The following is a 16,489-nucleotide window of genomic DNA, read 5'->3' on the forward strand; positions in this document are numbered from 1 at the left end:
GCAGAGTTTTCTTCGAATTGTAGGGCTGTCTTTAAATAATAATTCAAACAAGGAAGTTCCCTTGTCGCGAATAAAACGAAGAAATATTTAAACAGAACGTAAAATATAATGTTAGAAGGCAACATAATTTCGAAAGAATGTTTTATGTAAAAATAAAAATTGAAATTGGGAGATATAAATTTTATACAAATTTTTATGACACTTTCTACTGTAAAATTCAAATATTTTCAGGGATAATTTAATTTTCATTTAGTACTCGAGTAGTAAATCATTTATTTCGCAATAAATAATGCATTGCAGTTTTACGAGAGGCTTGAATATGACGAAGATGTGCGAGAGACTTTTGTAGGTCAGTTTCCTTGAGTTAATAACGTGTGCAGTGTTTCCTCGTTGCAAATTTGCATGTACCATGCACCGGGATTGTCTGAAACGTATGCAAAACTTGGGAATCCAACCGGAAAATTCGCCTTTACCAACAACTCTACTAAATCATCTTGGTAAGAGGAATTAGAATATCTTATCATATTTTAAGTTACTTCACAAGATCAGCCGGCTTTAAACTACAAGATTACAAATCGTCAGAACGATCTGTCAAACGAAACACCATAAAAAAACGATAAACTGCAGAATGAAACGTATAACAGATAATTATTATTTTACTTTCAAATTGTTGCTAGTTTTTTTTTATTTAATTTTGTTATCTTTCTGTCCTCTTATTTTCCTTTATTTATTGTATTCAGCTTTTCCTTTTTTCTCCCTTCAATTGCGTTTTTTATTATTTGTTATATATAAAGGGTTTATATTCATTAATGAATAAATAAATAAATTGTTACCAGGTTTGAATATATTAAAAAAAGGATCTCTTCGTTATGTACACAATTTGTTTCGTTTCACAAACTATGGAAAGGATATTTACTATTCAGTGTTGAATATTCATTCTGCAAGTTTTCCTCATACTTAACGAGAATCTCCTTTCTCTGTGATTTTCAGAAAATACTAAAAACGTAATTTAAAAATGTACTTCATCACCCTTAACCCTCTGTAGCCCGATTTTTCTTCGTTCGTGAGAAGAAAAAATTGCAGTGGAAATAAGAATTAACAATTATCATAAAGGAATGGCTAGTAATAATATAATAGTGTAGCAACAAACAAATAAAGTGAAAGAAACTGGCGTTATACAGGGTGGCCCACAAGTCACTTGACCATTTAAACGTCGAATAACTATAGCTTACCATGTAAAAAAGTCAACACAAATAATTAAAAACCAAAGAAACTTGTTCAATTTTTAAATGGTAAAGCGTCTCATGAGCGACCCTAAGTAAAAGTTTTCAAAATTTGAACGGTAATTCCACTAATTTAAAAAATAGTCACTATCTTCTTTTATCATCCCATTCCAAATTTCTCCAAATAATTATATACACTGCTTCCTCGAACAACACGGTTTCGATTATACAACTCTCAGACAGTTGAGAGATGATCTCAGAGAGTCACTCTCAGACGCAGTGTCCACTCGCGAGAGATACTTTCGCGAGCAACTCCCGATACATCAACTCAGGCAGTTGAGCGACGCTCTCAGAGAGTCACTCTCAGACGCAGTGTCCACTCGCGAGAGATACTTTCGCGAGCAACTCCCGATACGTCAACTCAGACAGTTGAGAGATGATCTCAGAGAGTCACTCTCAGACGCAGTGTCCACTCGCGAGAGATACTCTCGAGAGCAACTCCCGATACATCAACTCAGACAGTTGAGCGACGCTCTCAGAGAGTCGCTCTCAGACGCAGTGTCCACTCGCGAGAGATACTTTCGCGAGCAACTCCCGATACATCAACTCAGACAGTTGAGCGACGCTCTCAGAGAGTCACTCTCAGACGCAGTGTCCACTTGCGAGAGATACTTTCGCGAGCAACTCCCGATACATCAACTCAGACAGTTGAGCGACGCTCTCAGACGCAATGTCCACTCGCGAGAGATACTCTCGAGAGCAACTCCCGATACATCAACTCAGACAGTTGAGAGATGATCTCAGAGAGTCGCTCTCAGACGCAGTGTCCACTCGCGAGATATACTCTCGAGAGCAACTCGCGACAGTTTCACTCTAAAATGGACACCTATTTAGTTACATGTTCGGCTCGATACACGTACAACGACCCTGACTCGCGTTTCTTATGTTTAGCTTCTAAGAAATATCACGAGCCTCACGCGATGTTGTGAGACAAGAGGTTGCCCTTATCACACATGCCTGGGTGATTCACCCCTAAGGCTTCTTCGTAGGTTAACTGCGCGTAAACAGCGTACTGAAATCGGGCAGGACGAAACGTCCTCAGTCAGTGTTTACGAGCCTACCGAACGAGTGCCTTGACAAACGACGCTTATACCGCGCTACCATAGTCTTGTAGAAAATTCAGTGCTTCCTCGAACAACGCGGTTTCGAATCAATTTACATATTTAGCGTATTCGTTCGTGTGAACTAATTGAACAGTGAACAGTGGCACCGAATTCAAGTACACAACGAGCAGCCCGACTTGGGAGAAAAATCAAACGTCCAGTGTGTCCCTGCGAGCTGCATAGCTACAGTTTCACGGTATTTATATGCATGAATAAGGTAATTACACAATATGTGTGTATGCATATATACGTACAGAATCGAATAATTGAGTTAATTGAAGATAGAGTAGGGCCTACGTATTACTAATTAGATTAACACGTCACGTACGTGTGACGCACCCATTCTTTACTTGTACGGTATTATCTACATCTAATGCATCATAAAGAATACACAGTTTGAGTATTTAATCAATATTAAGTGTGTATAAGTGCAGGTATCCATCGTCATATGTAAAACTGATAAAAATGTAGAATGTAAATCAGAATAATTCGAAGGATAAGGAACGATAATTTCGTTTCATCGTATTCTAAGTTTATTTTTGCTGTAACAAGATGGGTTATAGCTATATGGTTCTGTACTTATGAAACAACAACAAATCAGTTTTTACTGCTTTCTCCTCGAGACGTAAACATATTCTGTCCTTTTCTGGGGAAACGTTGTTTTTCAATAGGCCTTCAACCACGATATTCTTCGTTTGTTATTATTTCAACTACAATATATGGGAATAAAAAATATTGAGATAGTTTCATATTATGGCACGCAGTGTATATACAGTGTCTCCCACTAATATTGGGACTCTCTTTAGAACAGTATAACTTTTTAAAAATTGGTCATAACGATTTGAGTTTTTTTGAGAAGTTAGAAGGATTAGTATACTAGATGACGTATGCAAAAACTTTTGAAAAAATTGCAATTTGTGGAAATCACGAAGAAAATTGTAAAGGTCATTGTTTACAACCTTTTTTTATCTCAACGCGTAATGAAAATTGCAATTTTTTCAAAATATTACATACACGTTATCTAGTGTACCAATCCTTCTAACTTCTCAAACAAACTCAAGTCGTTTGGTCCAATTTTAAAAATGTTATACTGTTCTAAAGAGTGACCCAATGTTAATGGGAGTCGCTGTACGTATAAATATATGAGAGAGCACTGTACATTAAACAAAGTGTCTTATGAGCCACTCTATAGAGAATTAAAATCCACATGAACAAGCATTCCACTAGTTTAACAAACAATCACTATCTTCTCTTATTCTTCCAATCTAAATTTCTTTAAATAAAGATACACATTAAACAAAGTGTTTTATGAGCCACCCTATAGAGAATTAAAATCCACAAGAACGGATCATTCCACTAGTTTAACAAACAACCACTATCTTCTCCTACCTTTCCATCCCAAATTTCTCCTAAATAAAGATACACGTAAACTCCATAACAACAACTTCCATCAAGATACCCGCCACTCTGAAATCAATCGAGCCATCGGGAAGCCCTTGGACCGTTCAGAAGAATACATCCACTCTGTCCTACATCCCGTTAACGTCCATCGAAGGATCCTCCGAGGTACTCAAAGTCTCGCATCGAACCGCTCCAGCTTCCTCATTACATCCAGCTCTCATACGTCGCAGCTGCGACCCGTTGCTGAACGATCCCTCGGCAAAGGGATCCTCTTCGTCAATACGTGGCATCAAGGAAAGAGTATTACCGGTTCCGGCACAAGGAGAGTCTCCTTCGAATCCCCGAAGTGGCCGTCCAAGCTGAGAACAGCCACGAAACGTGATCAGACTCAGAGTCGAAGACGTACGAGCTGAACAACGGGATTCTCCTTTGTGCCGCCGGTGAAAAAAGGGAAATTGTTGCAGGCTTACGGGACGAGGAATTATCTGGAGGCTAACAATGGGTCCGGTTAAAGGGAGGATGAGATTGGGATCGATGGCGTTAGATAGGCGAGTGCATTCGTCGTAGGGTCGAACTCTCTCTTGCATTTTTCGCTTCGTAGAGATGCTTCGTTGTGCTCTTCGATGGTAAGGGTAATAAATATGCGTTAATTTATAAGCCTCTTTGAGAAAAATGTTTCATTGCATTATGGCAGAGCTTGTGGTCTACCATTGATAAATAGTAGTCACCATCTTCCTTGAATTGCTACAATTTAAATTATTTTTATAATTATTTAGCATACAATTTATTACATTTTTACAGATCTTATAATATATAGATCTCTGAGAAAAAAGCTTCGTTGTATCATAAATTTGATCTTACAGCAGAGTTTATGGTCCATCATTGGCAAAGATTACACACCATCTTTCTAGAATCGTTCGAAATGAAATAACCTCAAAATTTTAAAAATTTAATTTATACTAGATCCGCAAAACCCTCCGACATTTCCATTTTCCCCAGGGAAAACTTTAAAGCAGATTTTTCAATTTACCAATGAAACGAGCACGGGTTAACAAAGACTCCGGTCTTTGTTCTGCAAATACAAATGCGATCCGGGGAGATAAAAGTAAAATGCAGAAGTAGATATGCGGCGGAGGGGGAAAAAAAAAGTAGAGCTCGCTCTAAGTAAACGTCCAACGTACGAGGACAATTTCGCTATATTTTCATGACCGTTCCCGTTGCAATCTCATGGAGTTTGCGAGTGTACTGCGGATTGCACTTTAGCAGTTTCGTGGTAGTGAATTTGCCGGTTTTGTGTCTTGTCGGATAAAGTTGGGTGGATGTTGCGTGTGGAGACGGGTTAAATGGGAGTACCAGGATGGATTTGTGGAACGGAATACAAATGTATGCCAAGGGCAATAATCTTTGCAATGTATCAGCCAACTATCCAGCACAATAGCGACTCTCACGATGATTACGCGAGTCGGCCCACGGACATCATTGGATCAAATAACACGCGTGTTCAGCACAACTGCCGCGTCCAACAATTTCTGACGGCGACGTGGATCAACAGAAACTAAATATGCTACGTAACTCGGGATAATTACTGTACAACAACGTCGATGTTCTCTGCGAATGCATAATGGACAACCCGCTTGTCAGACGATTGTTTTGACAATAAGGCTGATTAAGTCCGTCTATTCGAGAAATTCTGAACGCTGGTTAGACTAAAATAGACACTGCGAATTTTAGATTCTAACGAATGACTAATTTTCTTTTCGAATCGTCTGCAATATTAGCGTTCCTTTGACAAATTTCAGTGTACCTTTCGGTACACTTTTTGAGCTTGGAATTTAATTTTCTTTCATTTTCTCCATCTTTTAGAATTTTCGTGTCTTTTTAACATTTAATGCACTTTTGAGAAGATCCTTTCGGAGATTTTTGTCTTTGATACCTTTTTTCTATTTTGTCCGTGTTTTGGAATTGTGATTTTTCTCAATTTTTACTTTCCCGTTCAGTATTGGACTCTAATGTTTGCTGCGACCATTTCTCTAATTTTGAAAATCTTTTTCAGTCCAGATTTTGTATGGCAATTATTGGGATAGAAAAATGGAGGATATTTAATTTCTTCCTTATTATTTTTCTGTGGCTTTACTTACATTCTATTTTTCAAGGATTTTCTAGAGCTTCTCTAGTAATAAGAATATTGCTGAAACTGTGATCGGTCAATGTCGAAATCACAGAGATTCTTCCTCTAGGAGAGAGTGGGAAAAATTCTGAAGATTAAGGAAGGATTTTACAGGAATTCTACGATATTCAGAAGATAATTCACACAAAGGAATTTCTACTACACGAAATGACCAATTTTGGTGTTGAACAAGTTCAATGACCTCTCAGAACTTTTTTTTAAAATTTTCACCTTCGATGAGAAACGTCCATTGTTGAAGAAGGACGAACAACCAAGTGTCTCGATAGTTTCAGAATAGATATTCTAAGTGAAAAATTCGAGAAGACCCTAACCAAGACACGAAACCCGAGACCTTTAGATTAGCAATCAGACGCTCTAATCACTTCTCCAAGAAGCCTCTTGTACTTGGCCTTCTTAGTTCAGGTACTTCACCTGGATGGATGTGCTGACTGTACAAGGTGCTTTTATTCCAGAGTAATGAGCTGTTCTACTAACTATATGTACTTAGTTCGCTGAAAAATTCGGAATATTTATTTTCACGACAGGATAAACACGTTTGATTTCCAGCAATTTTCATAAACTTCGTTTAAATTTCTCGTTCAGCTAATTAGACAAATATATCTGTCGATGATTACACTTGAAATAATTCTGTGAAAATCGAGCAGATCGACAAGAAGTGAAAATACACGAGAAAACATCTCGGTTTTGCAAATTATAAAATAATGTTGAGTATATGCAGCGAGAGTCTGACGACTGAAATAGATCGTCGACGAGAAAACTTCTGTCTGGTTCAAATTAATGAAACAGACAGGCTCTTGCTTCTCCAATTTATTTTCCAACGAACTAAGTTACAGTTGCTTCGGCGATATTAATGATACGACAATGTTGTAAACATTACTATGAATTATGTTCAACTGGGATATATTAATGGGAGTTGTAATTTGTTGATTGATAGTGAATGTATCGTATCAACGGTACGTGAAGACTTTTTCCAATTGATATAAAGCAATTTGTATTATTTTTCAATTAATATAGCCATCTAAAATTTCGCTCTTTTTATCCAAGATCAACTTTAATATAAATTTTACACTTTTAAAGTGTAATACACAGAAATTTCGCAAGAGAACGAAACCAAACTTTGAAACGCTAAAAATCGAACACTTTCTCGATAAAAATAATTTTGGATTTCGGTTTTCCCTGAAACTGGGAACACATTATATTATACTTCAATTCACTTGCATAATTAACAATTTAATCCGAAAATCACTCGTCTGTGTATTTAGTTTTTTAAATCGTCGATAATTTCTCATTGAGTCGATTATTCTCTTTTACGACTTGCAATATTTAATTTTTTCTTTATTTATCTTCTCAAATTTATCGTCACATCTTATTTGCCATTAGCGACCGCATATTTCCACGCTATTACATTGTCTTTTATATTACATTTTTATTTATGGAGACAGATTGCATAACTTAAATTAACAATTGTCATTAACTAATTAGTCTCGGTATAAACAGTAACAGAGCATTTGTACAAAATGAAGGAGGTGTATTATAATTATTTGCTGGTATAACTTTGTTCGTGGAGGAACGATTTGCCTTATTTCTTAAACCAGATTACACATTATACGTCCTCGAGGATTTTAAATTTCCTTGAAAAAGGTGATTACAGTAAATTCTCCACAAGTGTCAGTCCGCAAGGAACCTAAACCTGACACTTGTAGAATCAGTTTGTAGTTTGCCGAACATAGACAAGGACTAGCGATTTAAATACCAACTTTTTTAATTTTACGTTTTTTTATCCCATGAAAATGACATCAAACACGACATAATTTGAACAACATTTACTTATTAACACGTTCACTGTCTGACGTGACAGTGAATAAGTAAATGTTCAAATTATATCGTGTTTGATATCATTTTCATCAGAAAAATCTCACCAACATGTTAAAAAAAAATTTCAGATGAAAAAAAGTAAAATTAAAGAAATTATATTTTTCTATTAAGAATTGTCGAGCCGTGAAATTTCGTAAAAGAAACCGAGTGGTGTAACGTTACACGCTTGACTGACAGCGAGCGAGGATAACAACAGGCGTAGGACCATCTATACTGACACTTGCAGAATCCAAACTGACTGACACTTGTAGAGAATTTACTGTATTCCTTTCATACATTTTTTGTCATTCAAGCATTCTTCCATATTTCCACGCAGTTTTTCTCTGCTTCTAATATTTCTTCTTCGCCATATTTAAATAACCCACAACAATCAAAATTTAATTTTTACAATTTCTCGATTTCGTTGACCTTTCCTCTGCAGCCTTCAATTTTTCTCCACAAATTCCAATCGTGTCGAAACATTATTTCACTACTGATCAAAATATTGTTAGTTTCTCCTGTGCCTTCTAACTTCAGTCTGTTCCAGTTCAACGAGCAAAGTCTTACGAACGAATAATGAGCGTGTAATTCGGTTTTACTGTGTATTCGATTTAGCCGCAACAATGGAGACTGAAAGGAAACTTCGACATGAATTAAATGCGCCACAGCAACGCTTTGGTCCCAATAACCCCATAGAAACTTGGGAAATGCTTGTATCATAAAGGCAAGCACGGTTGTTGTTGTTGTTGTTAAGTCCCATATCCGATTACAATTGTTGCAGAAGCCTTAGGGTTCTGTGGTTCCGGTACTTTAAACTATTAATGCAATTTCTCGCGAAGAACAAGTGGATCAATGGAAAGTCCTAAAGTTGTCCGATTGACGGGAACACTTCAGCTAATTGGAATACGAACACACCAACGACGAAGTTAACCCTTTACACTTCTAGAATTTCTTTTTCACTTCTCACTTTTACAGTGAACTTTTCTAGCGATATTTTAGAAGATCCAAAATTTCCTTTCGAAAAGGAGAAATTCCAAATCTTCACGAAATTGTCTATTTCGATTTCTTCTGTTCGTTCACTTTATTCTAACACAAACGAGACTTGAACGAAGCTGTGACACGTATTACGAATGTCACCATACCGGCGCCTGTAGAGTGCAAAGGGTTAATGACCTGAGTAAATATAAAGGCTAATTTTTTCTATGGATTCCAAGAGAAAATTCTGTTAAAAGTCGGCAGTATATTATCATTTTAAATGAAAACTTGGAAATTTCGAATTCTTCGAAGTTCCGTCATTTTACATCGAGTGTTTGTAGTCCGTAGTTTGATAAATACGCTCACTTCCGTGAACTTCTTCTTTTTCTTCCTTTTGCGAGAAACTTTCAAACTTACAAGGACTGAAAGTAGCTTTTAATTAATTGGGTTTATTTAATAATGGAAAAGCAGAAATTGGAGCACCGCCGTGCGCCAAGCTTGCAAAGCTGAAATTCTTTGAAGGTAGGAGGGAAAAATTTCATCTTCTGACAAATGCAGACGGGAGAAATGCTTGTCATTTTGCCTGAATTGCTCACAGCCTGCTCTCTACCGTGCATCACGATTCTTCAGTTTTATGTACCGTCGTCTATACGTCCCCCTTTGTAACTTCGAACAGGAATCAAAGAGTATTTTTATATGTTCGTTTCGAGTCTATTTTATGCATGAAGACGTGCAATAGTAAGATATTGCGCGTGCCTTTGATTTGGAAATCCGACTCACGATCACGAAATTTCAATCCCCTAATCGATTACGTTGTGGCATTCTATTGTACTTGCTAATCTTTTTCATTGAACTATCAAGCTGTTTGGCAATGCTGGTCGTTTCAATGTTCAGAGAAATAATCGATATTGCTTTGCAATGGAATCATAATACTCGACGGTTTGTATTAAACTTCTCATATAATAAATATGATTAATGAAAAATATTGCAACTGAGTTCAGTTTCAATTTATCAAGGAAGATACATACTTTCCATACTAACGTGAGTATATTGTGTATCGAGATGTTTGGAAACTAAGAGAAATTAATAACATTCGAGAATTAAAAAATCAAATCAAAAGGTAGAATAAATTTGGGATTTTACATCGTCTGTACTCAAAACCGTAAAACGAAAGAAACTATAAAATTTTAACGTCAATTTAGAGTACTGTCTCATTCTTTTTACTCACGAATATTAACCTTTACTTTATAAAAATGAGTCAGACTCGTAACACAGATTCTGGTCCAAGCTTAATTTTAATTCTAGCTTCAGTTTTAATTTACAACATTGAAGATTACCAAATGTAAATATTTGGTAATTTATAATTTGTAATTATTTTCTCTAACTACGGTGGTACGAAAAAATTTGTACGCATAATATAAATGGCTTCAAAGGATGAATAAGATAGGAGAAAAATTTTTTCATAAATGCCATCCTTTTCACTTTTCTTCCAGTTCACCTCTGTTTTTTTACATAAATGTATGTTGTAGCAGACGTTGATATGCATTTAAACATGCATAAAAATATAACCTTGGATTTTCTAATTTTACATCAAACGTGAAACTTCCTCTCAGTCTTCGCCATTTCTTCCATCCTATTCACCCTTTGGAATCATTTAAGTTACTTGCAAAAAATTGTCTCATGCCAGCGTAGCTTATATAGAGAAGATAACAAGCTGACCTGTTTTACGTGGCCCACCCTGTATAATACATTAGCCGTTCTCACCAGACGCAGCATTAAAACAGCAAATGGCTGACGTTTACATGCATAATCAGTAAAAAAATCGTAAAGTCATAAGTGAAGGGGTTAAATTAGACAAGGATGTAATATAAAACAAACTATCAAAGCTACCAGGAGCATCATCGTAAACTCCGAAGTACCTCGAACTTCAACCGCCTTCTCATCAGCGAAAACCTCATCTACCGCCATCGACGAAGAGAGCATAGTACTTGCGCGAGACCAGAAGCTACCCATGCTACGATAGCATAATATCGCCGGTTCGAGGGGTTGGCTTCGTCAGTATTCCATAAAAACCTCGCAGGCCTCTTTAAACCGGTAGACTCGAATCACGAAGCTTCCTAAAGGAGGGAGAGACGAGGGAGGGACAGGGGGCAGTCGAGTGAAGATGCTTCGTTAATCGATTATCGTTATTAGGTTACCGTCGAGAAGTGGTCTGGCTGCTGGTGAAGCTTTGTCTCGCGCGGAAAACTCGCCGGCACCAGGCTTGGTTTCGTCGCGTCACGATTGTTCCTGGCGAAACGGAAAACACCGCGTCACGTGCCGGCGCCATAGTGAATGGACAAACGCTCATTGAATAGTTAAGATCTGCATGGCGTGCTTCCGCAACTGGACACCGCGACGCGTGTTTCGCGCGCTTTTGTTGTTTCGTCTGGTTCGTTCGTCGTTGGTTTTTCCCCACGCTGAAGATCCACGTCGACGATAGATCGTCGCGGAGGTTTTATGCGGAGGCGGCGTTAATACGAGGGACGTGCCGTGTATAGTTGGTGGAAGCGATGTGGGTTGTGAATTGAAGACAGAGTTTAGTACGAAACGAGCGTTTTTCAATTTTAAGAGATTTAAAAATTAAAAGTTTAAGAAATTTAAAGAGTAAAAGTTTAAGTTAACTTAAAAATTTGAATTTTAAGAAATTTAAACATTAGAATTTTAAGAAATTTGAAAATTAATGTTTAAAGAATGTTTAAATAAAAATTTGAAACTTATTGTGTTAAAACTTATTTTATTAAAGGACAAAAATTAAGGATTCAGTTGAGATGAAAGAAAATATTCGAAACGCCTATAGGCGCGCCAAGGGCAGCGCGAGTACATTTCCAACGCGCCTATAGGCGCCAAGGGCACCTATCCATTTTACGGATCGACGTGAATGGATCCTTCTTTGCTCGGTTTTTAGGTGATTTGAAGGATACAGAGGGAAAACTAACGTAATCCAAAAACTGTGAAAATGGGATTATGATTTACAAAGCATTGTTTTCATGAGTAATTTAAATATCGAAACTAAGTGAGAAGTTATGGAAAATTTGACGCTAACAGATCCACCCGGGTCAAAATTAGCAACTTTCCAAAAGTGAATTTATATGCAACTAATATATACGTGATTAGAAAATTAGATTCATATCGATATAAATGAAAGTTTCAACAAAATAAAATGGAGAAGTTACAAACGATGATACATAAATTTTGGCAAGTTACTAATGAGTAATTTTGACCTGGCCAGTCTTTCTAGCGACAGTACACAGTGAAGTGATTGTTTAATTAAATAATTACTTGCAGAAGTGAATTAAAAGCTGATATTATTCTAATTTGAGGGAGAGCAGCAAGCGTTAATTTAACGTTTCAAAAATATTCTCACGTGAAAATGTACAAAAGTATCCGCTTTGTAGTATCTGCGAAGTTTATATTTTTTTCTCCTGTAAAATTTCAATTTTTGATCAGTATTGCTTTTTCCCCTGTATCGTTCAATTCGCACAAATTTCACGAATACGTGACGTTACAATATCGCGACATAATTCCAGGAAAATCGTGAAAAAGTGGACTTCGTTTGATTCGAAAAGTACCGATGTTATTTATTTTACAACGCGATGTAACAAATTACATCCCCCCTCCCCCCAATGCTTTGTAACTGAAAATAAAAATCACAGATAATTCTGTTCCCTCGGATATTCCTCCTTTTCCATACAACAATTCAGTTTGTGAAACAAGTGTAATTTGACAAAAGCTGCACTACAATTTGTTAGTTCCGCATGCGAGTTTGCGAAACGCGCGGCTAATTTGCAAAACTAATTGTCTGTTTCCGTTATCAGGAAGGCACGCGAAGTGGCAGGCTCGGTTATCGGTCGAGCGTGCATAGATAATAACGGAGTGCGTGTGCCTAAGTAGAAAATTACACTAATTCGGTTACGATAATGACAATGAAAACGACATTAATTCGGTAACGATAGCAGGCATCGTGCCTGCATCGAGATAACGCGTTTAACCGCCAATTCGTACCAAGATATTCTAACTGCCGATAAGAACGTTTCAAACGTGATTAGAACAACTTGTTAATTGTTCGTGAAACAACATGTGAGACATTGTCACCGATGACTGCACATGTGTACGCGGAAAAGACACACTTTGCTGCGTTAAGTATTTTACTCTGAAACTAGTGAACTCATTGTAAACTTCAAAAAGTACACATATTTTTGTTTCCAGAAATTCAGGAAGTATATCTAATAAAAATTACAATTTTTTTGGTAATAGGTGTAGAAATTAATTTGATACTCTTTTTTAGTAAATTTCAACATTTGTTTACAAAAAATTAAACGCGATCTTAGTGTTCAGAATAATCTCCATTATGTTTGATGACTGTTGTTCCATTTATCAGGCAACTGACGAATTACATTTCTGAAAAAATGTGACGGTTTTCAGTGGATAAAGTCGTGAAGATTTTGTAAAAGAAAGGCACCGAATTAATCTCTGTTTTCCTCAATTTAGTGAAGAGTATAAATTTCTAGAGTACTATAGGGTACTTATTACTTAAATATTACTTAAATAAATTTCATTGCTCAATAACAAAATTTGTTTCATACAATACAGATCTCTTCTTTAATCTGTGAAAGAGTAACACAAAAATCTGCCTTTCATCTTGCAATAATTCCCCAATAACAATAGAAAATACGATCCACGTAATTTACAAAATTGCGCAGATAATCTATATCCGAACCTTAAATTTAAAAAAAAAAAAAACAGTTAAAAAAACCAAGAGAGGAAAAGTCTGTTTAGAAAGGCCAACGAACTCGCTGCAGCCTAAAAAAACACCTCGTTGCTCAAAACATTCAATTACTCGGTAGGAAAAACAATACCGTGAAACGTGAACAATACGCAAACACACTTAAAAATGCGTATTTAAACTCAGAGCGCATTTGAACTGTTTTCATTTAAACGCGGAGTCCGTGATTGCGCTTTTCATTAGCAGCGTTCGCTATCCTTGATGCGTTTTCAAACGCGAATTAACAGCTTCTTTGTTGCACAACCAATGAATCAGTCCGTCACTATGCGGACGAGAGTATATAAGAGCGGATATTGGACCAGTGTAAATCAGACTTGAATCAGAATTCGACTTCGATTTCGTCGTTTGATACGTTGAAAACATGGAGAAACGTGTTCTGTTCCTTTGCAACGTCTACTTGGTGTTCGTTCTTGTTAGTGCAAAACCACTTCCAGAAAATTGTAAGCTTTCGATGATACGGGGTCAATGTGAAATAGTATGAAAGATTGTGGTGAATGTTTAATAAAATGTAACGTTTCGTTTCGGTATGTAGATGAGGATTTAGCAGCTAAAGACACTGTGCGCTATCCGTACGCGTTCTGGTTAGGCAGGCCTATTTATGATCGAGATGATGACGGTGATAACACGTACTATAATTTGCAGCCTCAACGACGAACGTCTACTATATCATACGCTAGTATCGGGTAAAGTAACAGGATTTATTGCTAATTAATATATATTAATATTACAGTATAGTGTACAGTTGATACTAGTTTTATATTTAAAATATAACGTGGTATATACAGGGTGGTCTGCAAATCGGGATTCTGATAGCTTAACCCTTTCGCTGTGGCAGATTTCAGTGCGTAGCAGATGTGACTTTCGTTTTTAAGTTTGACAAAATTTTAAAATTTATCGTTTCCGAATTTCTTTTATTAAATTAAAGTGGAAGTGCGCGAAGGACGAAAATTAAAGATTAAATTAAAGTGAAAGTGTGCCTATAGACGCCAAGATCACAGCGCGAGAAAATATTCAAAATGCCTATAGGCGTGCCAAGGGCACAGCGCGCGCAAAGGAGGATGTTAAAAAAAGGCCAATTTTGACATACGGCTGGAATGAAAAACTTTTTTACAGCATGATTCTACGCATCCTAAGGAACAAAAAATGTAATTGTCATTTCTCTCGCAAATGATGGGAAAGTTATGAAAAATGCGGTTCAAGGTAAGAGTATGACCATACTTGTTGTTATACGTACATGACCAAAGATTGTTGTACATTAGTGTTTAATAAGAACCAAAAATAATGAAAAATTAATCGAAACAAGTAATTCTTTGATGACACAATGCTTATATTCTAAGCAATCAGAAAGCAATAGTTCTTTATTCTCGAAGTGATAAAAGTTATAATAAACTATCGTAAATTACTCTCAAAAGGACAGTGTAACGGTTTGAATTTAAAAGGAGCGCGTCTTTTTACCGTAATCGGCGTGCGTCCGCCGATCGGCGACCGCGCATGCGTCGGCCGAGCAGCGCTGGGAGTGGCGACCGCGCATGCGCCGAGCGAAAAAAAGTATGGCGTATTATATTGTATTAAGACCACGTACGTGGCGTTTGTTCTCGGTTTTGCCAGTGAAAGTGATATAAAATCAGAAAATTCTTTTCCCACTAACTCTTTTCTGTGCGCGAACAGACAGCTAGCTTTATGTTTGGCTCGATGTACGTACAGCGATACGTACGTGGCGTTTGTTCTCGGTTTTGCCAGTGAAAGTGATATAAAATCAGAAAATTCTTTTCCCACTAACTTTTTTCTGTGCGCGAACAGACAGCTAGCTTTATGTTTGGCTCGATGTACGTACAGCGACCCAGGCTCGCGTTTCTTATGTTTGGCTCGCAAGAAATATCCCGAGTTCTAAGAAGTGTATGTTTTGCTCGCAAGAAATATCACGAGTTCTAAGAAGTTAAGGGCTAGAATTTTTCCCAGAACAATTGCGAGCGTACAGCGATCTGAAATCGAGCAGGACGACTTGTCCTCAGTCAGTGTTTACGAGGCTGTCGAACGAGTGCGTCGACGAACGACAAACGTCGCTTATACTGCGCGATTATAGTCTTGTAGGGAATGCAGTGCTCGCTCGAACAACGCGTTTTCGATTATACGCGGATATTTTTTTGAAAAATTTTGACCTTCATTTCGAATCAATTAACACGTTTATCATATATTCACAATTTTCTCTGTTACGATATTCTACCTCCTTTGTATTCCACAACACCGATTTTTCTTCAACGAAGAGTGATTAAATCGATAATTTCATTCCTCCATCAATTTATTTTCCTGACATTTTTTACTCGCACGAGAGTTCTCTCAAGAATACGAAACTATTTCGTGTTTGGAAAGCAACTGTTCGACAATAGTATGATTACGTATCCATTCGAGAGCAAGTCTCGACACGTTTACTCTCAGGCAGTTGAGCTATGCTCTCGGACAGTCAAGCTCGGGGGCAGTGTCCACTCGCGAGAATACTCTCGAGAGCAACTCGCGATAGTTTTACTTTCAAAATGGCACGTAGCTTTATGTTTAGTTCGATATAATACAGACAACGACTATGTCTCCAGTTTCTTATGCTCGGCTCGAATTTCTTATGTTTTGCTCGAGGTTCTTACGTTCCACTAGCAAAAAACATCGCGAGCCTCGCGCAATGTTGTGGTACGTGAGGTTGACTAGGCCCAAGTTACATACGTGAGGGTCACTCACACGCCTAGGATTTTTCCCAGAATTGCTTCGTGTAATAGGGAACAGAAATCGGAAAGATCGTCACGTACGCAGTTAGTGCTTACGGGCCTACCGAACGAGTGCGTCGACGAACGACGTTTGTACCGTGCGATCA

At 37.3% G+C, this 16,489-nt stretch overlaps 1 protein-coding gene across 1 annotated transcript in view; it reads left to right on the top strand.

Annotated features, from left to right (window-relative positions):
• The first annotated feature begins 13,955 nt into the window (after positions 1-13,955).
• LOC108571029 overlaps positions 13,956-16,489 on the top strand; it is a 3,730-nt gene continuing 1,196 nt past the window's right edge. The window contains exons 1-2 of the mRNA XM_017932999.1: positions 13,956-14,069; positions 14,162-14,312. Of these exons, the coding sequence (XP_017788488.1) occupies positions 13,991-14,069; positions 14,162-14,312 (230 nt within the window). The 5' untranslated portion in view covers positions 13,956-13,990. The remainder of the gene's footprint in view (positions 14,070-14,161; positions 14,313-16,489) is intronic.

Source organism: Habropoda laboriosa, unplaced genomic scaffold (genome assembly GCF_001263275.1).
Source record: "Habropoda laboriosa isolate 0110345459 unplaced genomic scaffold, ASM126327v1 scaffold97, whole genome shotgun sequence".
Classification (NCBI taxonomy): Eukaryota; Metazoa; Arthropoda; class Insecta; order Hymenoptera; family Apidae; genus Habropoda; species Habropoda laboriosa.